Here is a 26,125-nt window from a genome sequence, read left to right on the forward strand (position 1 = left end):
GGTTCTTAGTCGCAATCGGTCGGATTCGGATCGGCTGGACCTCCAACCGCTCTCTAGGCCCCGTCTCCGACGCTTCATCTCCCAGAGCTCCGCGGAGAACCATGGAGCTTGACGGGATCTGCATCGGGTCAGGGGCCGCAAGGGTACAACTCGGTCAAGAGCCTCAGTGGCCGCCCTTTCCCAGGCTTCCACTAAGGCATCTGCCGAGCTGTGAGTGGGGGAGGCAGGTGGGGACCCCAGCGCTGCCTGGAACCTCTCGGGATCCATTAAGCGTCTGGGGCAGTACCATCTAACTGGTTCCACACACCCACGGCGGGGGGTAGCAAAACGGAAGACCAGCCGCAGGAGATGATGATCGGTCCATGACAGGGGCATAATAATTGGAGAGCCCCCACCAAGATCAATTGGAGTGCCCCCACCAAGAGCCCCCACCAAGATTAATGAGATTTCTGGGTAGTTCTGATTAGAATTAAATTGTTGCTGCCATTATGCATTGAATGATACGTACTGTGGATGCTCAGTGACCATGTAGACATATTTTTCTCTAGGTTGCTCTGCCATTATGAGAATATGAAAATACTTGATAGGCACATATGAATCAAAACATAGCAAATGTTTACTGGCTTCATTGTTATCATTTGAAAAGCTTTTTTTGTTTTTAGATCAAATAATACAACATTTTGGATACTTGTAAGATAGCTAGAGGGGATGCAATGGCTCAGTGGTTAAAGATGCTGACCTTGTCAGCTGGAAAGCTGACTGCCTGGGTTCAAGACCCAACTGCTGTGCAATAGTGTCAGCTCCCATTACTTGCCACAGCTTCTGCCAACCTAGCAGTTCAAAAAAATGCAAATGTGAGTAGATAAATAGGTACAGCTTCAGTGGGAAGGTAACAGCATTCTGTGCACCTTAGCGTCCAGTCATGCTGACCACATGTCTTTGGTTCCCTCAACTAAGAAACAGATGAGCACCGCCCCCTAGAGTCAGACATGACTGGACAGTGGAAACTTTTACCTTTATCTTTACCTTTGTCTTTTAAGATCCAATGCCAATAACAGTGAAGGATGGATGATAAACTCCATTTATGTTTTTTTAAAACTGCAAGATTTCTCTGACTTAGAATATGGCTTCTGATATCAACTTGCATCTTACAATTGTTTTAAACAACTACTTTAGTATGATTGTTTAAAACAATATTTGGATTGCCTTTTGGCTTATATAGATTCCCAGTGTTTGTAGTCTAAATTCAAAAATCATTTCTTAAGATTTAAAGAAGAAAACATCTCCTCCTCTGGCCCTCCCAAATAATTAGCTTGACTATAGCTAATTATATACAGTACAGTAATAGGCTATGATGTTTCCTAGTTTGCGCAATGAAATGTCTGCAAGAAAACAACCAAGCTCAGAGAGTACCAAAGATCCCTCATTACAACACTGAGCTACAAATATTCCCCTTTATTGGTACTATAGGTTATAGCAGGGGTCCCCACTACCAAACCATGGCCTATTTGCAACTGGGCCACATGAGTGGCGAGCTGCGGCACATGCGTACACGGCTCAACTTATGCAAGTGGCAGGTCGATGCACGTGCATAATATCCTTTGCATGTCCACTCTGGTTGATATGCTAGAACAGGGCTTTTCAACCAGTGGTACTGGTACCACCTGTGGTACATTGGCACCTGCCACGTTGTACACGGCCATCCTAGAAAAGTAGCGGGGAACGGGAATGAGCTTGGCAACTGATTCATATTTATGATGGTCACAGTGTCCCAGGATCATGTGAAGTGACCAAAACCTGCTGCAACCACCCAGCAGATGGGGGGGGGGGGAAATAAAAACCAAACTCCCCCCCACCCCACCCCCGCTGCCAATCCTCAACAGAAATGCTTACAACAATGACAACCTTGGACAGGAGGAAGAACGCCACCAGGCGGGCAGGTGTCTTGCTTGGCTGTGGCTTGGGGGGCACTTTTTTCAGTGCCATTGTAACTTCAGATAGTCACTAAACGAACTGTTGTAAGTCGACTACCTGTATTTTACTGCTTTTTTCTTTTTTTTCTTTTTTTGGTCAGGTTTTTGACACCTTGCTAGGTGACTGGTGGTACTCGGATGTTGCCATATCCTAAAAGTGGTACAATGGGTTAAAAGATTGAAAAGCCCTGTGCTAGAAGACACCTTCTAGGTTTAATTTCCTGAAGCTTAGCAAACATTTCCTAGGAAAATTCCATCTGTAAGGAGACAACTAATAGCACTTTCCTTGAATAAATCTGTAAACAATTACTACACAATTAGAATATGAGTTTGGACTTGGACTAAAAAAAATTATAGATTAAAACACCATTATATATTGGAGATAGTAGCCCCTTAAGAATTACCCATAAGTTGCTATTAATGGCATATTTAGAGATAATTCCTGGTGTGGATTTCCAGAATTATGGCCACGATGAGAAATCTATACCGGTTTCCAATTATTTTTCCAGACAATTCCAGGGAGTGGTTCTAATCCTAAATAGCTTGGAGCCAGACTACCTGAAATGTCACCTCACATATTATGAATCTGTGACCAGTAAGATATGCACGAGATGCGTTTTTAGAAATATATATTTTGGAATACTTTTTCTCAGATATTTTCAAGATATGGAATGTTCACTATTTACAGACAAATAGTTAAGATTTACCTATTAAACCAAGCCTTTTAAAAAAAATTATGTTTATTTTAATGATTATATCTTTTACAATTTTGTGTTAGCTGCATTGTTTATTCTGGTGCAATTTTTTTTAAAAAAAGATATAAATCAAGTAAACAGTTAACAGTGTAGCCACAGACTGAAAAATAGTGATTAACCACAGAAATATGCAGAGCTCTTGCATTGTTGAGAGGAACTTTTCCAATGCAGTCATGGATGTCTTATCAAAATAAAGTTTCAGTGAATTCAGAGGAATTTCTTTCTTTCTTTCAAATAACTATACAGTATTAGATGGTAGTTTAACTCTGCTGTTTTTAAAATACTCTTTTTTGTCCTGTTATTCTTCACTGATGACAAAAGCACAACTGAAACTTGTATTAAAAAATCAAGATTCTTGAAGTAAGTCATCCTTCCCATGAAAGTCATTTACAAAATATAATGTTTTAGGGATAATAGAAAGGAGAGGAACATCAAAGTAATACTTTCTGCTTAATAAAAGTGTCTTCAGTTTCTCCAACCAAGAGAATTTCTATCAGTTTTTGGCAAAGAATTATGTACACCATGAACTAGAACAGTTAATGAGTTTTATTTTTTGCATCTGCAGAAACATGAAATGTCACTCTTTAATTTTTTTTATTAGATCATATCTGAAATATTTACTATTGTGAGAAGCTGGAGAGCAGGATGTTCTTAGCTCTAAGCTATGGAGTGGTTAGGTCCTTTTCTCAAGACATGTAATCCAGGAGAGGTATGAAAAGTAGAGAAGTCCTTTCTTTTTTAGCAAATCGAAATACTCAAGTTTTGAGTATTGCCTGTCCATCTTTTTCTTTGAATCTGGAAAGGCAGAGTTTTTGAATTCCAGATAATAATTGTTCTGCTATATTCTGCGGGGTCAAACCATGCCTGCTTCTACTTTGGGACACCTTACTTTTAAGTAAGATTTAGAGAAACTGAAAGAATGGCAGGGAAAGGCAAGAAGGAATTGAAAAGTAATGTTTATATCATGAGAGTGGGAAGTGGACATGATTAACTTTTGAGAGAAGGCAGCTGAGATCAAGAGTGAGAAGATGCTTAAAAAAATGGTAAAGGTTTCCTCTATCCAGTCATGTGCTCATTTCTGTTTCCTAACCAAGGGGCCAGTTTTGTCCAAAGACACTTCTGTGGTCATGTGGCCAGCATGATTATATGCTGCTGCTACCTTCCCACAGAAGTCGTATCTATTTATCTAATAACATTTGAATGCTTTCAAACTGCTGGTTTGACAGAATCTTTGCATGAATGGGAGTTCACCCCCTTCATTCAGTGCTTGGGTCTCAAACTTCCAACCTTCCAGGTGGCAAGCCCAGTGTCTTAACCACAAGGCCAGGGCTTTTCAACCTTTTCACCCATTGTACTACTTTTAGGATAAGGCAATATCTGAGTACCACCAGTCGCCCAGCAAGGTGTCAAAAACTTGACCCAAAAAAAGGAAAAAAATGATAGAGTATAGGTAGTCTTCGACTTACAATAATTTGCTTAGTGACTGTTCAAAGTTACAATGGCACTGAAAAAAGTGACTTATGACTGTATCAGCTGTAGCCCGGTGCTGATCCTGGGCTTGCGGAAAATATGCTACTTGCTAAGTGAAGCCCCAGGATCAGCTGTAGCCCGGCGCTGATCCTGGGGCTTCACTTAGCAAGCAGCATGTTTTCCGCAAGCGAGTTGGGCAGGACCTCAGGATCAGTGCCGGGCTATAGCTGATACAGCTGCCCAGAAGCGTGGATGTGCGTGTGTACTCACACCTTGTGCCACCATTGCTGTGAACGTTGTGCAGGGGGACAGCAGCACCACTAGTATCATGCGGGTGGCAGTATTGTCGCGAACCTTCTACGGGCGGTGTCAGCATAGCGAGTGGCATGTGGGCCGCGGAGCAATCCTCACATGGGGCAGCGGTGTGAGCCTCATGCCAGGGCAGCATCACTGCGGGCTGCAGCGCGATCCTTGCGTGGGGGCAGTGGCATGATCCTTTCACCTGGGCGACATTGCTGCGGGCTATGGCCCGATCCTAGCGCTGGTGGTACCATCGCTGTGAGCCTGGCGGCGGCAACACAAACCTCACATAGACGCTGCTGTCGCTGAGAGGCTTGTGCGCATGCTCACAGCCCCATTTTGCCCCATTTTACGAATTTCTCTTGCCATGTTTGTTCAGTGAATCCCTGCAGTTGTTAAGTTAGTCCCAGTGAATCCGGCTTGACTTTGCTTCTCAAAAGGTTGCAAAAGGGGATCACGTGTTCCCCCCAGGACAGTGTAACTTGCAAGCAGCATGTTTTCCACAAGCAAGTCAGCTGGGCAGGAGCCCAGCATCGGCGCCAGGCTACAGCTGATCTGCACTTCTGGGCGGCTCTGCAGAAGCGTGGCTCAGCTGTAGCTGCAAACGCCGAACCTGGGCTCCTGCCCAGCTCACTTGTTTGTGCTTCTTGAAAATATGCTGCTCGATAACTGAAGCTCCAAGATCAGCGCTGGGCTACAGCTGATCCACACTTCTGGGTGGCTGTATCAGCTGTAGCCCCACTACAATTAGCTAGGGCTCATGTACCACCAACCAGGTGCTAAAGTACCACCTGTGGTACACGTACCACGGGTTGAAAAGCCCTACACTAGGCCACTGTGCCATGCTAGCACCTTCCAAATACCTAAAGGATTGTTCTAGGTTGAATAAACAGAGGGATAGTTTCAAGATCAGGTGAAGTGATAATATCACTTTATACTGAATTGGTAAAACCACACTTGGAATACTCCATCCAGTTCTGGTCACCACAATACAAAAAGACGTTGAGACCTTATAAAGAGGGCAGTGAAGAGCAACAAAGATGATAAGAGGTCTGGAGGCTAACCCATAAAATGAACAACTGGGGGAACTAGGTACATCTATTCTAATAAAGTGAATAACTAGGGGTGATATGATAGCTGTCTTTCAATATTTGAGGGACTATTACAGAGAACAAAAGATCCATTTATTCTCCAAAGCACCTGAGGGCAAAACAAGAAGTAACAGGTGGAAGATCATTAAAGAGATATCCAACCTAGAACTAAGAAAAAACTTATTGACAGTGAGAACAAATTAATCTGGAACAGCTTGCCTTCATATGTTGTGGGTGTTCCATCACTGGAGGTTTTCAAGAAAAGATTAGACATCCATTTGTCCGGAATAGTAAAGGATCTCCTGAATGAGCATGGAGCTAGATTAGAAGACCTCAAAGATCCCTTCCAACCCTATTATACCACGTTATTGAAAAGGAAAGAGCTGTTACAAGAAAAAGATCTATTGCTTAAAGTTGAAACTAGAGAGCCACTGGTGAGGAATGCTTTAATTTCTGTTTCTATGGTAGTCTTTAATTCACAACTGTTCATTTAATGATGGTTCAAAGTTATGACAGCCTTGGAAAATGCACTTTATTACCTGTAGTTCCACTTACAACTGTTGCACCACCCCCACAATCATGTGATCACAATTCTGGCAACTGGCTTTCGCTTAAAATGAGTTTCAGCATCCTGCGGACATGTGATCACGATTAATGATTGGCAAAAAATATCCATTGGGAAACCTAGTTTAGGTGGTGATTTGCTTCACCACCACAGCACAAATGGTCATAGAATCAGGTCTGTCAATGTAATGACTCAACTTATAACCATACTAACTTAAAACCAAAATTCCATATTGGTAGGACTACCTGTACAAGGAACTAGGAATGGATGGGCAAAATAGCTTTTCAACAGAATACTTCAACATACTTAAAATGCATATAACATACTCTATTGCATTTGACAAGCTAAGAAATGGGTGGTAGAAAACATTGTGAAAGCAGTAAATAGACTCCAGTATAGTTTATTGTATCTACTATAAAACAGGTTTTCACACAAACCAACTAGAACACTTTTGAATTTGCAGATAAATGTTTAACAGAAAAGTACGGTGACAGTTCTGCTTCCAATATTTTGTCATATTTTGCTTTGATATATCACATTGTTTTCAAATAGTAAGAATTAACTTGTTTCCTAAAGACCAAAAACAAATACATGATTCTTTTCCAAAAGTATTGCTTTTTTCTTGATAAACTTTCAAATGTGTTGTCATTTTTTTCTCTCAAAAAGTTTTCCTTGAGTGCAAGAAGACAAAAAAAAATTAATACTGTAGGCTACTTTTTATACATTCTAGTAAAGAATCTTCAGCATTTAATTCTGACTGATTGGCAAAATGTTTGGACTATGCAAGGGACATTTTTGACTCATTCCTCTTTAAGCAAGAAACCTGGAAAATTCTCCCATGGTTTGGCCATTATTCGTAATGGAGTGTAACTGTTGGAATAAAATGTTATCTCTTTCCCTTTGCAAGCAAACTAGAAGTAAATCCTGAAACGTTTAAATAAGCTCCCCCGGGAATTTACATTTTTGAAGTATCATTCCAATGGGATTTCTCAGGCTCAGTGCACTTTATAAAATGAGTGCAAGAGTTTAATGTCTTTGATGAATTGGAATTCTTGGATAAATAAAACTAAATTTCTTAGCTGGAGGAGATTTCTGGCTTTATTTGGATTTCATGATGATTATATCTTCTTTTTGTTTCATGTAATAATGAAAGACGTCCCAAAGCCTGTTTTGCTCACAGAAATTAAGTACTACTGAGGTATTGTTATTTTAATACTAACTGGAATTGTTGCAGTATTAATGTAATTCCTAATTCTGCTGGCATTATTGTATAATTTTATTCCAAAAACTCATTTACAGATATTTCAAAAATGGGTTTTATTCTTTACAATTATTGATTTAATATTTCTGCTATGCAGCTTTTTCAGACATTTCATCTTTGTGCAAAAAAAAAATTCATTTCTGAATCTATAGTACACTAGCTCTATTAAAGATTTAAATCTCTTTCACTTGCATGTGTTTATGCAAAGCGTTATTGGTTCCTCATAGGTACTTGGTTGATCCAGACAATATTAGGTTTTCATATGCAAAAAGTCTAAAATATAAACAAGTTTGATTGAACATTTGCCTGAATTTGTCTTAATGATATGATTAAGCACATTGTTACTCTTAGCTGTCCAACCCAGATAAATTGCAGTATCAAAAGATTACAGTAGGGATTTTGGTAGCTAAGAATATGTTCATATATATCTGCTAAATAAATTTTTATCAAAGAAAGGATATTACTTCTAAAGATGGTTCATGAAACTTTTGGGTGAATCTCAGGCTATAGGTGCTGGAGAAAACAACTGTATCAAGAAACAACAACAAAGGTGTGGCAAAGCGCACATTTTTAAAATGTTAGGAAAATATTTGTTATGAAAATAAGGCTGGAAGGAACTTTGTGGTGCTTATTTGCAATTTGCCATTCCTAAATGGCATGCAGCAGGATTGACAGGAACATAATCTCTGTAGTTGTTCAACTTGAAAAAAATAAGAATCTGCAAAAAAACAAAAACATAAAAAAGAGGTAATTATAGTCCTGCAAGGACTACCGTATATAATATACAGAGGGGGAAATTGTGCATCTTGTCATGGTATTATAAGGAGAAGAAAAACATCCTTGGAATGTTTGATTTTGTTTTAATAAACCGAACTGATAACATATAAAAGAGGATAAAAAATATTCCAATTAAATTTACATTTAATTATATTTCTGCTTAGTACCCTCTTTGGTAATATTGACTGGATTCATACAACACTTGAACCAATAAATAACCACATTTTATTCTTGCAGGTTGTGGAAACTCAGCACCTATAGTTCATTAGATTGTGCAAATCCAGAATGTGGGATTAATTGAGCAAATGATGGTTAACTTAATCATAGATAAACATACCATGATAACAAAAATTACTGAGGAAAAAAACCTCTTCCCCTCTTTCTGCAATGATTGTGAAAACCAAACTAAGCAATAAAATGAGGGAATAATATTCCAAGGAATATATTTAAACTATATCACCTGTGACAAATCATTTTATAAGTGTGGGGGGGGCATAAGAAATAATACATTCCTGTCTTGTAATTCAAGCATTTGTTGAAGAGAGGCAGGAAAAAGAATAATTGTAAATGGGAGAACTCAGCCTCCTGGTTTATAGCTTGGTGCCTTAACCACTACACCAAACTGGCTATTCACTAGTAATAGTGAACAGAAATTCAAAATAATTATGACTACACTGACTATTTGCTCTAAAACATTTTGTTTTTTCCTAATAATATTTGTCCAAAATTCCTTTATTATATATTATAAATATTTCTATATCTCCCAGTTCCAATATTATTTTCAGTTTTGTGCAATTTTATAACAAAATGAAAGGTGGAAGAATTGGGAGAAATTCAGCAAAAAGTTGAAGAAATTCAGTAAATTTCCTAATTTGAAATGAGAAATTTCTCATTTATATGACATAATTAAATTATGACATGTTCTGGACTCTGGATAAATTTGTCATTACTTTACCCAGTATTGAATATAATACATTGAAAATTTCTAATAACAGTTTAAAATATAACATTTTAAAATAGAAGTTACATTATATAAAATGTAACTTTGTTTGAAATGGTTACTACTATACCATTAGTAGTATAGTAATCATTAGTTAAAGGGACGCAGTGGCTCAGTGGGTTAGGACGCTGAGCTTGTTAATCAGAAGGTCGGCAGTTTGGCGGGTCGAATCCTGAGTGCCACGTAACAACAGTGAGCGCCTGTTACTTGTCCCAGCTTCTGCCAAGCTAGCAGTTCGAAAGCACATAAAAATGCAAGTAGAAAAATAGGGACCACTATGGTGGGAAGGTAACAGCATTCCGTGTGCCTTTGGTGTCTAGTCATGCTGGCCACATGACCACGGAGTCATCCTCGGACAAGCGCTGGCTCTTGGGCTTTGAAACGGAGATGAGCACCAGCCCCTAGAGTTGGAAAACAACTAGCACACATGTGTGGGGGAACCTTTACCTTTACCTAATCATTAGTTACTATACTACTATAATTAAGTAACTAATGGTTATGTATTTACAAAAAATAGATAATACCAGCCTTGGTTAGGGGATCCAAGTCCCTTACTGAATCCAGAGAAGTATGAACAAAATATGATAGAGTGTAATTTTCCATTCTATTGTGTTGCACATTAAACTTAAGCTAAGAAAAAGGATAAATTTCTTGTACCTACAGTAACGTGTGTAATTAAAGAGGTCTTTTCAGGTTTTTGGCAGCTCATAGAGCAGGCATGTCAAACTGCCGGCCTGCGGGCTGGATGCATCATGCCGAAACCCCACCCACCCCATTGCCAGCAATGGGGGAAAAAATTGCGATATGTCATGCAACTTCATATGATATCGAGAGTTTGACATGCTTTTCATAGAGGAATGGATAAGGTACTACAGATAGTCCTTGATGTACGACCAAAATTGGGACCAGAATTTCTGTTGCTAAGCAAGGCAGTTGTTAGGCGAGTCACACCTGATTTTTACAAACTTTTTGCCATGGTTGTTAAGCAAATCATGTTAACTGAATCATCTGGTGGTTAAGTGAATGCAGCATCAGACTGATGGAGAATATGTAGGCAACATTTTTCAACATGAGCAGAAGATAAATATTAAGTTAAATTAAACTTCTGGAAGACAAGCAAAATGACTGGTTCGTACACATGTTTCACTGTTCCACATTTTTTATTTACAGTATCTAATTTTACCCAGAAAAATTTAGGGATTCCTCCTTTATTTGTTAATAAAGATACAGGTTTCTTCAAAACATGGTCTTCAAATACAATTCTATAAATAAATACCTATTTTTGTGAGTCAGATCGGAAAAGTGTTAAACATTAACAATGACTCAAGGTCAAACTACACTTGAGTTTTATTGCACCAGTTGGCCCTATCCCCTAACAAGTGTAGGCGTTTGATCTAAGTTAACTCTTTCGTCCTTTAATTATTATTATTGTGTGCCATTTTTCCCATCAAAAATTCCATCAAACTTATTTTCTTTCAAAAAATATAATAGACTGAAAATTGGATATTTTGGGGATAAACAGCTTCTTTGTGAGTATAATTCCCAATGAGAAAAAAATACAAGTAAGAAAATGTTCAGTAAATTCTATGCTGACATCTAAACCTAATTATGGATTGTATAAGCTTTTTCCCCCACATGTGCTACACCAAGTATATTCAGAAATATGTGCTTAATATAATATATATCCTATCCCTCAAGTACATTGCAATTTGTAGAATAGATTAATTTGACCTAATTTTTCAATTTATTCAATTCTAGATCAGAACTGAATTTATTTGGGAATCCTACAATTATGAAAAATGAATTAAACTGAAGAGGACCTTCTTAAAAATAAAACTAAGACAATTTTACAGATTACCAGAATGACAGGATAGAAAGAATAAAAAATGAATGTGGAGAAAGTAGAGGAAAAAATCTTGCAGACACCTTTAATCATCAGAGATGAAAATGGCAACAGATGTGTGAGTAACACCATTGGATCCTTGAATGGAAGCACTGTTAGTCATCCTCACCAAGGAGTAGAACATGAAGGCTGTAAAATACTTAAAGATACAGCCAGGTTCAAAACTGTTGCTTCAAGTCCGTGCATTGAAGAGCAAGACTTGCAAAAAGCTGCCAGTGATTACATTTGCATGGGGACTTCAGCCGTGAAGGCCACATATTACTCTTCTTCAAAGGAACAATTTTACATCGATGCCACGAATCAGACTTTCCTGGAGTCAGAGAGCTGTGGCATAGAAAGCCTTGCAAAGGAACCTTTTCAGAATTGTAGTACTGGGAAATCAACATCTTATTGCCAGACAGATCTCATGAATTTAGTGCCCCTGGCCGCTAAGGAAAAGAGCACTATTGAAATCCAATATGCATTAGGAAGTGCCCAGATAGAACAGGAAGATGCTAATACAAATGAATCTTTAATTACAATGATAAATTTGGGGGGTGCAATAAGTAAATGTTACGAGGCGGCAGGTATTCCTGTCACTCCTGGGGAATTAGGTGAAACTTTCACCTGTGGATACCACTCTGGCTCTCCTAATCTAGAAGTTTTCATCAATCGAAATGCACCAGATACATATCTAGATAAATGTGTGCAATCTATTCCCCTTTCAGTGGGAGGAGATGAGGTCACCAATTATATTGATTTAGTTTCACAGAATAGTGAGCCGTCTGAAAAGCAAGAAAAGCAGGATGCTGAGTCTTACAGTAAGCAATTATCAGAACCAGAACAGTTCAATATATGCAAAGACAAACATAAGAAATATATGCATAGCACTCCTGAACAAGATGAAAATAAATGGTCGGCTGGGGATAGTATAGATGATGGTGTAAATGGTGTTTGCTGTTTAGCCATTGAAAGCTTTGATGAGCATTCTGAAGAGGAATTTCGTGAAGATGAAGTCCAGAATTTTTTTAAAGAAAATGAGGCTTTGCTGAAGGGACCTAGTGAAATATCTGAGCAAATACAAAATGATGCACCAAAGCCAGAAAGGGTTGCTCTGTCTGAGCACAACTGCCAAGCAACTTTTGTTGTTTATAGTTCCCCAGCCAATGAACATACTTTGACTTCTGCTCCTACTGTGGGATCAAAAAATGCAACTTTTGCTGTAGTTTCCATGCCAGATGAACCTGGTGATGGTTCTAAACCTGGAAAGAATACTCCTTTGGTAAAAGATCACCCCAGGAGTCCTTCACTTAAAAATAATTCTGAACAAATTGTAGTAAAATCAACAAAGAGATCTCCTCTTACAGCTACTATAACCAAAGCCAGGAAAGCAGAAATTGTGAGCTTTCCAAAACCAAATTTTAAAAACATTAAGCCAAAAGTTGTCTCCAGGCCTGTGTCACAATCTAAGGACAGTGTTGTTCTAAAAATAACTCCAAGATCTCCTCAGCTATCTACTGCTTCCTCCTCCTCATTGTCTTCCTCGCCAAAGCAACCATATTTGTTTGCAGCATTGAGGAAAAAAAAGGACTTGGATAAAGGCACTAAAGCAGAAACACCGATGAATAAGACTCATAAGCAACATTTTAATAAACAGCTTCCTAGCCAAGGTGTGCATGCTCCAACTTATTCTGAAAATATTTCTCAGAAGATTCCAAAACCAGTGTTAAAGCAGAATGTGGATCAGGCTGAGAGATCAAAGCATCTTACTCCAGAATGCTTCCGTATGGCTCTAATGAGCTCCCAGAATGATAGTGGGTCACCAAGTGATGGGATGGATAATGCAGAAACTTTGATTCAGCCTTGGGCTGTGAGTAGCTGCCAGAGAGAAAGCAAGCATTCAAGTGACTGTACAGGGATTCCAAGTGAGACATCTACCCAAGAAGTTACAAACAATGGCCATGGACTAGTGCAGTTTTGTTCAGTAAGTTTATGTGTGTATTATACATCATATGTATGTATTCTTAATCTGATCTTCAAGCCATGTTTTTCACTGATTGCATGTTCCTGAACTGAAAACAACTTTATTTCTGTGGTTATGATGGATGTCACCTTGATTTTATAGGCAGAAAGGGGAAAACCATATTTTCACCTAAATAGTATTTATTATATTGCTAATGCTGATTTAGCTTTTTTAATATATATTTTTACTGAATGGCTTTACATAGGTAAAAGAGAAACAAGAACAAACGTAAAAAAGATAAAAGTACTAGAATCAGATAGAGTTAAAAAAGCAGCTTCCATTCCTTATAGGAGTTGCTAAACTGCGTTATATATTTCCCAACTTCCAATATTCAGTCCATTATAGTTGACAAACCCAGAAGTCACCAGTTCATTTTTACCCATTCAGCAAAAAGTTCATAAAAGCTTTCCAGACTTATATAAAAATGTATAGAATTTATTTTATAAATATACAAATATTTTTTGTTTCCACTGGATATTATTTTTTAAAATTTGTTGCCTCGTATGTATTGTTTTCACTTTTTCCACATGTTTACCATGCATTGTTGATTTGTAACTTAATAGTTACAAACTACATATGGTTAGCTGCTGTCTGTTTGTACTTTAAATACTGAAGAGAAATGCTAACACGAAACTCACAAACTAGTTGGCATGTTTTCCTTAAAGCATAGCCTTTCTTTTATCTTTTTTTATTGAGCCTTATGCTGCAAAATTACATCTGATTAAAGATCTGATATGTCCATCCACTACAAGTCTAATACAAAAGAGCTAGTTTGTTTACAATTTGAATCTAATCTAATCTAATCATCTAATCTTATTGTAATCTATGGCTTAATTTAGGTTGTTTTAAGAATGCAATTAATACAACATAATGCTGCAAAACAGCACTTCTTGGCTTTTAGTTCAGCATTAATTAACCCCATTTCATATTTTGCAAATCTCTCCCTGAAACAACAAAAATGATGAGTAAATAATCTGGCATTATCAAATCAGTCTCTCTCTCTCTCTCTCTCTCTCTCTCTCTCTCTATATATATATATATATATATATATATATATATATATATATATATATATATATGTGTGTGTGTGTGTGTGTGTGTGTGTGTGTGTGTGTGTGTGTGTGTAAATTACTAACAAAGAATTAAAGGGAAACTGAGATGCATTTCTGACTCCTTAGTCGTCCTCAGTCAGCTATACCCTTCTGAGATTCGAACCTGGGCTGATTGCATATGAGGCAGTGTTATATGCAATCAGCCCAGGTTCGAATCTCAGAAGGGTATAGCTGACTGAGGACGACTAAGGAGTCAGAAATGCATCTCAGTTTCCCTTTAATTCTTTGTTAGTAATTTACACAAATATATGAATTGTCCGGTGTGACTACTGCCTGTTCGATAGCCTTCAAGATAGGCTGAAAACAGGAAATAAAGATTTGCCCCATGTTTGGGGCCTAGCAAGGTAATCTAAATAGTTAACATTTGAAATATATATATATATATGTGTGTGTGTGTGTGTGTGTGTGTGTGTGTGTGTAAATTTTTAGATTGCTAACAAAGAATTAAAGGGAGCTTGTACAATTGTTAGCAATCTAAAAATTTACACAAATATGAGCTGTCACTGTTGTGACTACTGCCTGTGGATGGCCTTATATATATATATATATATATATATATATATATATATATATATATATATATATGTGTGTGTGTGTGTGTGTGTGTGTGTGTGTGTGTGTGTGTGTGTGTGTATGTGTATATGTATATATGTATATATGTATATATGTGTGTATGTATATATATATATATATATGTATGTATATACATATATATATACATATACATATACATACACACACACACAGAGAGAGAGAGAGAGAGAGAGAGAGAGACTGTGGTCTAGGGGTTAAAACAACTGCTTAAGATGCAGTCGGCCCAGGTTCGAATCTCAGAAGGGTATGGCTGACTGATGAGAACAAATGAGTTTGAAATGATCATATCTGTCTCCCTTTATTCTTTGTTAGCAAGCCAAAAAATTTACACAAATATGAGCTGCCACTGCTGTGGCTACTGCCTGTAGATGGCCTTGAGTTAGGCTGAAACAGGAAATAAGATTTGTCCCGTGCTTGGGACCTACAACATTAAATCATTTTGCAACAAACACTTATCTTTTCATACGCCAAACACACACAATTAAGTGCCAGAAATAGTGCTGCACTCTTGAGAATGTAGTTGCCTTCTCTGCTTAATCAAGAATGCAAGGATAACTATAACAAAAAGTATGTATCTATAGTATGGAAACTTTGAGACAGACCTCTTACTAGCACATATAATCAATTAAATAATTATTCATTGGCAGTGGTTACTTTGTGTTCTGCATTAAAATAAAAATAAGAATATAAATGTTTCTAAATTTATTCTCCCTATCTCTTTCTTTTTTCCATATGCTATTAAATCATACAGGTTTCTTTGTCTAAAACAAACACAGCACAAGGACAAGGTTTTCCTAAAAGCAGTCCTGTTCCTGTAAGGAATGTACCGCCATCTAAAATCGCATTCCATTCTAGAAGAGGAAGTGAAAATAAAAATACTCATGTGACCAAACTTTCATCTCCTCAAAGACACATTTTACCATCAAACTCTGGTAAGAAACATTTTTGTCTATTATTGTTCTTTTTTTTTAATTTTTTATTAAATTTATTATTTAAAAACATTGGACACAGTACCAGCGAGCTGACAAACCTTTTTGTCTACAATGTTTAAATATATATATATACATGTATATATGTACATCAAAAATACACTTAAATACACTTAGATTACAAATCGGTGAAATACCACAATATTTAAAACAGTGAGCTAGTCTGTAAAACCTAATAGAGACCTTTCTTTTTATCCATCCAAAGATACAATTTGTTCCAAATTCTATAATAGTCTGATTGATCTTTATTCTTTAATTCCAAAGTTAATTTGTCCATTTCAGCGCAATCCCAAATTTTCCTAATAACCTCTTTTTGTCCTGGGATCTCATTCTTTTTCCATTTTTGCGCAAATGATATTCTAGCTGCTGTGATAATATGGATCGTTAAGTATAGCACATCTTTAGGATATTTCTCTTTCGTGATTCCCAACAAGAAAAGTTCTGGACTAAACTCCAGATCTTGTTTCAAAATTTCTTTCAGCCAAATCCAAATCATTCTCCAAAATTTTTGTGTTTTACTGCAAGACCACCACGTGTGGAAGTATGTGCCTATCTCTTCAGAACACTTCCAACATTTGGGAGATGCTGTTGTGTACATTTTTGCTAAGCGGGCTGGGGGAAGATGCCATCGGTAAAACATTTTAAATAAATTTTCTTTATACGATGAGGCCAGTGTTATCCTTTTATTCCTATCCCAAATTGTTTGCCAAGTATCTAGGTCGATGTTATGTCCTAAATTGTTAGCCCAGGTCAACATGGGGTCTTTCACTTGCTCTTCAAACAGCTTATATCCCAAAAGTAATTTATAAAAATTCCTTATTTGTTTAGAGTCCGGTCCCAATAATATTTTGTCCAATGCTGTTTCAGAGGTATATATCCCCCATTCATTTTTATCCTTCCTAAATCTCGATTGGATTTGTAAGTAGGCCCACCAATCGAGTTTTATACCTTGTAATTCTAGTTCATTCCTAAGTTTCAATTCCCCCTCCTCATTCAGAATATCCTTGTATGAGATTATGAGATTATGTTACCCAAATCAAACAGATTTGGGTAAACTATCGCTTCAAGGGTGTCTATTATTGTTCTTGTGCAGAATGTATGACAACATAGGGTTTCAATTAATAGAAGTTTGAAAAATATTTTCAATAAAAGTTAATTGACATAATCAAGTATAATTGTCAGTATGTTCCCTAAAAACCACATCCTAAGTTAATGATCTAGTTGCAATTGTGTGTAGTCTGAAGTGTTTGGATATAAATTCTATAATATCGCATTGTACTAAACCATTATATTTTAATCATTGTTAGATCAAGCCATAAGCTGACATAGTCTGGTATGGTTGAGTTTACTGTGTTGTCTCAATCGGGATATGAGTCCAGATTAGGTCAGAGAATAGAAAAGAAAGCACACAAACATTGTTGACCAAACCCCTGGCATTTATGTCAGTTATTCATAGTTGATTTATCTTGCTTTTACTCTTAGAATAAATTGAAGTTGGAAGTTTTAACTCTGTCCCAGGACTCACAGTTGCGTTGTTAGAATTGATTACGTTAGGAGCAATAGAACTGTCCCTTTTTAGAATCAGGTTGCTGATGTTCTTCTGTAACCATGCTACCTGAGAAAAATAAATAAATTAAAACCTTTCCACTTGTACCCTGCTGGGAAAATCTAGGGCTCTATTTTTAAAAAGTTAAATAAAAACCCATGTTAAATGTATGGAGTAATTTGGTTGCTAGGAAGGTATATTGTTCAGGAGATTTAATGTTTATTGTGGGAGCAAGTAATACAAAATAAATGTTATTGAAAGGCTGGTAGTGGGAAATAAATCTTCTTTATTTAGGTCTAGAGACTAAGCTAGACCTTTACTAAAACTTAATATTATTTGGATTTTTTCTTTGATAAACCAGCAACTCTCAATTTTCACGATCAATAGAATTTGGTTATCAGTAATGCTAAATTTCTCTGAAAGTAATGTAGTATCAACTGTCCTGATTATAATGTATATTTAATTTTACTGTGGGTTTTCCCCCCTTTAATTGATAATATCAACAAATATTGATCAACAGGTGGTGAGATCTAGCTGGGAAGTAATGGTTAGTCCAGCTGATGATCTCTGAGAAAATGGTTTGAAGCTGGCTTCCCTGCAGATATAAACAACAGACTATCCCAGCATATCAAGATGGTACTTTATAATTTTGAATGGGTGCTTGAAGTCTGAGCCAGACAATCTAGTGGGAAGGCTACCATCTAGGATATGCCCAAATTAAAAGCCCACAAAGTAATTTTTCAGTATTATGGGCTGTTGCATCTTTGAAGTGGAGTCAGTGATTAGCTTATTTACCAGTTCTTGAGATGTTCTGTAAAAAAATCCTGACTATCTTAATATAAGAGTTCTGTATTAGTTCACAATATTGCTATTTTTTTACTAGGTAGTTTTCTAACCATTATTAACTAGATGGTTGGCCTGGACGTGAAAAGCATAGCTTTAAAAACATGACACCATTTTAAAAGCATGCTAATGACTTGTTATCTAGAAAAACCTGCTTCAATTGGTCTGGCTTTCCCACCCTCTGTAAAATGGGAAGCAGTCCAAAACAATGTGCCTCTCTGTGTGCCTCTTTCATGTTCAGACATGCCGTCTCTGTTTGTTTTCCTATCCTGAGCTTTGGTGTGAACTCTTTAAGTAGCCAATTTAATTCTCCTATTCATAAAAGGGCTTAGTGGTAGGTAAGCATAGAAAGTGAAAAAAACAATCAACTATAACCTTGGCTTTTATACTCTATTGTATTAAAAAAACCCCACAGTTTATGTGCTCCATCTAATTTTATACCGCCTCTTTTTAAGAAGAGAGAAATACAGTGATCTTAAAAGTAGGGATAGTATATATATATCATGTTTTGCTTTTGTGGCATTTTCAGTAATGAATTTGGGAGTGTGAACTGAGTTATCTTTTAGATTTCGGCTCTTACTTGAGACAATGGTATGTGCGCCATTCTTCATGATATTTCAAGCTGGTCATGGCTATTATATAAATTTCTCCCTTAACCTTGTAGACCTTGCTAGACCCTCACTTTCTGTTTGTCTAATGTTGGACCCTTTTGAGAGAATCTCACGTTGGAATACAGTATAAGCAGTAGGCATTTTCAGTGGCAGCTGATTGTACAAGTTCATCTCTCTGGATGCTTTCTAAATCTATCTTAATAAGGACTTTTTATCTTATATACAGATAAGAGAGGATTCCATTATTTCCAATTTAAAAGCCAGTTTCTATAGCCATAGGCAAACATTTTTATTGTAACAGTGGCTATTCTCTGAGATATTGTTTACATCGAGAGAAAAATCTTTGAATTGTATTAATGGATGAAGGAGCTTTAAACAACTCAAGTATAACTACTAATATTGTTAAGACACAAAGGTTTTCTCCATAATTTTAGATATATCAAAAATAAATGGAATATAATAAAATTGAGCAAATGCCTTCATTTAGCAGTAGAGATAAGTCAGAAACAATTTTCCATAACCTGCTGCACTCCTTAGGGATTCTGGAAAAAAAGATCTGGGATTGGTAGATAGCAGAAAGCATCTGGTTGGCCAAGGCTTAATAGAAAATTTGTTTTTAATAAATGTGATAATTTTTGGAAAAGAGAGAAAGCCATCACAGCTAGAGACCTCTTCGATAAAAAGCTCAGCCAAGGAATCTAAATGTCTCCTTTTAATACTAATAGAAGAGTGGATGAAAATTCAAGGTCTCAGTTGTGCAGCATTATATTCATTGGCTTCATGTTTTTAATATAATTTAAGGCCTTGGAGCTAAACAAATATTTCTTTTCCCTCCCAGCGGTGCTCAGATATAGCTTGCTAACTGTTAAAAGGCCACAAGTTTCAAGCTAAGAGGCGTAAGACAGCATGAGCCAATATAGTGCATTACATTCATAGATAAAAATTAGCATGGAAAAATTGTTGCAGATACTGTGCAGACTCCTTATTGTTAAAGAACGGCTGAAACCAAGCTTGCATGCCTACTTCAAGCTAACCTTTATATTACAGTAGATATCTGAACAGTTCTCCGTTTCAGGATCTTGTTAAAGTGTTATCTAGGAATCTGTGGCTGCTCCCAACTAGCAAGTTGCCTATTTGCATTCTGAATTAGCATTTGTTTTGAAATTACTATCTGGTGCATACATGGTGTGTGGTTATCATGTTCTGCACTGCTGACAGAAAATCTGCCTTTCAGTTATGATTCATTATTTATAGAATAAACTGAGAAGAATTAAATCTAAACATATCCACTGGCATTTGATAATAGCATCTCATGATAGCTAAAGAGTTTGGCTCATGTTGCTGGTTAAAGCTAGACATGACATCTTCCTTTAATTTTTTTTCCCTTTTTAATCCAAAAGCTGTCTCCCTGGGGAGATACCATTTCAACCAGGATGAAACAGTGACTTCAACTTTTCTCTTGGGTTGATTTTTCCATTCAAAATAAGTTATACCCATATTAATATGCTTTAGTAGTCCAACTAAAAGTTTTAAGCATTTGTAGATTTAATAACTTTTCACTAGCCAGGCTGGTTAGCACTTCCTAAAAATTTGTCTTGTGCAGAGCACAGAAAGATTATCAAGTAGGAAGACAGTGAAATTAAGACATTGGTTAAGGAAAAGAAAAAGAAGTTTATGCTACATGCTATATTTCTCCATTTTACTATGTTGGAATTGTTATAATGCTTTATATATATTGGCTCCTGTTTTTCAAAACTTATTTCTCTGAGAGGAATTTATAAACTCCATTCAGACCAATCATGATTTTCTCAATCTACCTCTTACTCTTGCTTCATTCACACTTCCTCCCTACAGAAGTATTCCTCAACTTATGACATTCGTTTAACCATGGTTCAAAGTTATAATGACCTTGGGAAAAAGTGATAGGATCCAGTTATATGATGACTTGCTTTATAATCACGCCAACCTACGAAGGAAATTCTGTCTAAATTGCAGTTATAAGTTGAGGAATACCTGTATTTGTTTTGCTATTAAGTCCTACTTCTTTTTCTCTAGATGTCCAGACCACTTTGGGAAACTTGACTAGTTTTAGTCTTCACACACATATTAAGCTAGTTGCACAGCCATTCTACAAGCAAACTGCACCGATCTTTTATTTTTTTTTTATTTTTTATTTTTTTTTCACATTTCTGTACTGTCAGTTTCCCTCAGAGAGGGAATCTGGGGTATACAATAAAATATTAAAATATAAAACACTATATATAAAAGTTAAACAAATTTTTAAAAAAGGAGGCAAGAGATTAAAATTACTTAAAAGGTGAAGGGAGGGCTTTCAGCTGTGTGCTCCATAGGTGTGCTCCATAGGTGTCCTACACGAGGCCAGAGAACCATGCCCTATTAACTCCTTTTCAGAAGGCCAAGTGAGCGGGGCCTCTCTCACCTTTGGGGAAGAATGTTCCTCAGGGCAGGGACAATGGCAGAGACTCCACCAGTCGGAATACTTTAACTTGATGGGGTCCGCAACATACCTTCTCTGCCTGGGCAGCCAAGGACTACCTGTGTTTTTTCACCATTCCACGATGTATCATTTTCTTACATCTCATTGAAGTAAGTCAGCATACTTTTATTGCATTCTATGTCATAATTCTTTTCACTACATTTAAGATGCTTCGAAATTCTCTTTCTCACCTCAATGCATGTAAAAAGGGGGCAGAGATTTGCTGACGCAGTCATGGCTGTCACCTTGAGTTTTTGTTAACCATACCCTGCAGACACTTCTGCTTATACTGTATCCAATTGCCATTCAGTTTCTTGGGGAGTAAGTTTATCTTCTAATACTCTCTCATACAGGACTTTTCATTTTGCTTCCCGCAGTCATTTCTGTTTTAACTTTATATTTTTTTCTTATCTTTCCTTTTCTTCCATCTCCATTCATTCCCAAAGATTCACTCCTGATACCAATATATTCAGATTCTCTCATCACTGGTTTTCTTCACTAATTCTTTCATCATAAGCTGCAAATCATGTTTTTATTTATTACTTTTCCATCTTTACATGTGAATATACTTAGGCTTAAACTATGTAGTTAATCAAAATGATTTCTTAAGCAGATGCTCCCCAGGCAGTTGTAATTCTCAATATTTCTTGGGTCTCCGACTAGCCCAATTGCTATTTCTCTTCTCTTTTCTCCATTTATCTATTCCTGGCAGCTTACCAAATATTTTTCTTTTTTCCCCCAGTTACATTAGATTGCATTAGTTCAGGATATTGTGGAAATTTCCCCAAAATTCATTTCTACTTGTTCCTTTATCATTTTCAGAAGTGTATTATAAATTGTCACCACGCTGTTGGTTCCTACCTTCATCTGCACCCACAATTCATATTTTGTGACCTAACTTTTAATTCATAATTGAATGTATACTTTCATCTCCTTGGATTAGTTCATAAATTCCATTTCATGAGATTAGGCCATGTCCAGTCGAAGCCCAGAGATGGAACAGTGAAACCCAGTTGAGTCCAATCATTTATTGCTTATACTTAATGTACAGAAACTTGCCAAACTCAAGCTATAACCTTCTAACCTATTAGATTATATCCTGAGAGATTCTGGGAGGCGACTACCCTGAACCTCTTCCCCCTCGCCCTGTCCAGCTCGGGACTATGCAGTTTCTTAAACTTAGGGGGAACTCTCTGGTGCACATTTTATGACAAGTCCTCTTGATTTAGATCTGTTGCGTTCCTTCTCTTTTTCTAAGTTTTGCAGACACACAGCATACCAATTTTCCTCCCTTTCATCTGTTAATTTGTCATTTTTTACTATTTACTCCCTTTACATTCTAAGTCACATTCTGCCTCATGTAGCTCCTGCCTGAGCTTCTCGATATCCTCTCTGGGTTGGTGATTGAGTTCCCCAAACTTATAGTTTTGGGTGACTTCAATCTACCATCCCTGGGAGGATCATCTGAGTTAGCTCGGGAGTTCATGGCTTCCATGACGGCCATGGACCTGACGCAAGTAATTTCTGGACCGACTCATGTGGGAGGCCACACCCTTGACCTCATTTTCTTATCTGGACGGTGGTTAGATGACCTTGGTGGGGGCTCCCCAATTGTTATGCCCCTGTCATGGACCGAACATCATCTCCTGCGGCTGGTCTTCCGTTTTGCCATTCCCCACCGTGGGTGTGTGGAACCAACTAGATCAGACATGTCAAACACAAGGCCCAGGGGCCGGATCCGGCCCGCAAAGTTGTTTCAGGTGGCCCGCGAAACCATCCTGGAAACAGTGAGGGAACGGCCCCCATTGCCTTGGCCCTGGTCCAGAGACCCTCCTTTTGCCAGAGACCCACAGATCTGCCCCACTCCTGCCCAGGCCCCCATAGGCACCCTTGATGCAAACGATGTAGAGCTGGCCATGCCCACCCAATAGGCCATATGCACTCTAGCCACGCCCAGCCAGTAGGCCACGCCCACCCTGACCATACCCACCCGGCCCCCTGAGGGCAACCGCAATGCTGATGCGGCCCTCAGTGAAATTGAGTTTGACACCCCTGAACTAGATGGTACCACCCCAGGTGCTTAATGGACCCTGAGAGGTTCCAGGCAGCGCTGGGGTCTCCACCTGCCTCCTTCGCTCACAACTTGGCAGATGCCTTAGTGGAAGCCTGGGAAAGGGCAGCCACGGAGGCTCTTGACCAAGTTGTACCCTTGCGGCCCCTGACCCGGTGCAGATCCCATTGAGCTCCATGGTTTTCCGCGGAGCTTCAGGAGATGAAGCGTCGGAGACGGGGCCTAGAGAGCTGTTGGAGATCCAGCCGATCCGAATCTGACCGATTACAACTAAGAACCTACATTAGGTCTTATCTCGCTGCGATAAGGGCTGCGAGGTCTAATCACTTCGCTACCCTTATCGCATCCGCAGATAATCGCACGGCCGCCCTGTTTAGGGTGACCCGCTCCCTCCTTAATCAGGAGGTGAGGGAGGAACCCTTGCAGGGTCGTGCCGAGGAGTTTAACCAACATCTGTCGGACAAAATCGCTCGGATTCGGACCGGTCTAGACTCTGACTGGGCAGAGTCTGACGATCAGTATACGGGTGGTCTTGTCAATATTACCTGGGAGGAGTTTGATTCTGTGACTCCGGAGGAAGTGGACAGGATTATGGGGCGGCTGAGCTCCACCACATGTTTATTGGACCCGTGCCCTTCCTGGCTGGTTTATGCGGCCCGGGAGGGGACACGAGGCTGGTTCCAGGCGGTTATATCTGCCTCTTTGAGTGAGGGTAGTTTCCCCGCTGTCTTGAAAGAGGCGGTGGTGAGACCTCTCCTCAAGAAGCCTGCCTTGGACTCAGCTGTGTTGAATAACTTTCGTCTGGTCTCCAACCTTCGCTTTCTTGCGAAGGTTGTTGAGAGTGTGGTGGCGCATCAGCTCCCTCTGGTCCTGGATGAAGCGGATTATCTAGACCCGTACCAATCGGGTTTCAGGCCCAGGTACAGAACGGAGACGGCATTGGTCGCTCTGGTGAATGATATCTGGAGGGCTCGGGACAGGGGACATTCCTCTGTCCTAGTCCTATTAGACCTCTCAGCGGCGTTCGATACCATCGACCATGGTATCCTGCTGCGGCGTCTCAGGGGATTGGGAGTGGGAGGCACGGTTTTGCAGTGGTTCTCCTCCTATCTCCTGGGACGTTCGCAGTTGGTGTTGGCAGGGGGGCAGAGGTCTCTCGTTTATGGAGTTTATGGAGTTCCTCAGGGGTCGGTCCTCTCGCCTCTCCTGTTTAACATCTACATGAAACCGCTGGGTGAGATCATTCGTGGTTTTGGAGTTGGGTATCATCAGTATGCCGATGATACCCAGCTTTTTATTTCGACCCCAAACCACCCCAGTGATGCCCTCGACATGATGTCCCGTTGCCTGGAGGTGGTTTGGGTCTGGATGGGGAGGAACAGACTTCAACTCAACCCCGACAAGACTGAGTGGCTGTGCATACCGGCATCCCAGGATATTCAGAACATTCCATCTCTTTCCATGGGGGGTGAACTATTACCCCCCATAGATAGGGCTTGCAACTTGGGAGTCCTCCTAGATTCACGGCTCACTCTGGAAGACCCTATAGTAGCTGTGACTAGGGGGGACTTTGCCCAGGTTCGCCTGGTGCACCAGTTGCGGCCCTATCTAGACCGGGATGCCTTATGTACCGTCACTCACGCACTCGTGACCTCTCGGTTAGACTACTGCAATGCTCTCTACATGGGGCTGCCCTTGAGGACCACTCAGAGGCTCCAACTGGTACAGAATGCAGCCGCGAGAGTTGTGTTGGGAGTCTCCCAATACTCCCATGTTACACCTCTGCTCCGTGAGCTGCATTGGTTACCAGTTGTCTTCTGGGTGAGATTCAAGGTACTGGTAATGGTGTTTAAGGCCCTACATGGCATGGGTCCGGAGTACCTTAGGGAGCACCTGCTGCCAGCATCAACTTCCCTCTGCCCTGTGCGCTCCCACAGAGAGGGCCTCCTCAGGGTGCCACCGATCAGAGAATGTCGATTGGTGGCCCCCAGAGGGAGGTCCTTCTCTGTGGGCGCCCCGGAGCTATGGAATCGGTTGCCGGTTGAGCTCCGGATGGCGCCCGGCCTTCGCTCCTTCCGTCGCGATCTGAAGACACTCTTATTTGAACAAGCCGGCCTGGCCTGATGGGGATGGGTTGGGTTTTTATTGTCATTTTTAATATATGTATTTACTGTTTTTAGTTGGGCATATGTTTAATTTTCTTTTAACTTTTGTATTTTTGTATTTTTTATATATCTGCCCTGTTCACCGCCCTGAGTCCTTCAGGAGAAGGGCGGTATGTAAATAAAATTATTATTATTAATTATTATTATTTTTCTTCTTCCCGCTTTTCTTTTTATGGGAATTTTAATTCTTGACAAATTTGCTTTATCTGTTTATTTCTTTTATCTCTCTGTGTGTGTGTTTGTGTGTGTGTTTGGATGGTTGGATAGACAGATTCAACACAATGGAGTCCTTAACATTCAATAATCAGCTCAAGAATGTAACCTTTGTCATACAATAAATACTTATATGCAGTCTTCAGTATACTTTTATTTTTAATGTTATACTCAACTCTGGATGAAAAATGAAGATAGTTTTCTGCTTGTAATATTAACATCCTAAATTATAAATAATATTGATGAAATATTTTTGCCTTTTCTATTACATACTAAGTTATCTAAATATCAGAATGTCAATAGTTTTTCAATAAATATTGCATAAATGTCATTGTATTAAAACAATTCAATACAATGTAGTAAGATTTATAACAATATAATAAAAAG

The 26,125-nt window shown here is 38.7% G+C and overlaps 1 protein-coding gene across 4 annotated transcripts in view; it reads left to right on the plus strand.

Moving 5' to 3' along the window:
* The window catches only part of MTUS1 (microtubule associated scaffold protein 1), a 117,675-nt gene that overhangs the window by 18,295 nt on the left and 73,255 nt on the right, over window positions 1–26,125 (plus strand). For all 4 annotated transcript variants that reach the window (XM_083367719.1, XM_083367721.1, XM_083367722.1 and 1 more), the window contains exons 2-3: window positions 10,951–13,058; window positions 15,555–15,735. In XM_083367719.1, the coding sequence (XP_083223845.1) occupies window positions 11,079–13,058; window positions 15,555–15,735 (2,161 nt within the window). In that variant the 5' untranslated portion in view covers window positions 10,951–11,078. The remainder of the gene's footprint in view (window positions 1–10,950; window positions 13,059–15,554; window positions 15,736–26,125) is intronic.

Source organism: Vipera ursinii (assembly GCF_947247035.1).
Source record: "Vipera ursinii genome assembly, chromosome: 7".
Taxonomy (NCBI): Eukaryota; Metazoa; Chordata; class Lepidosauria; order Squamata; family Viperidae; genus Vipera; species Vipera ursinii.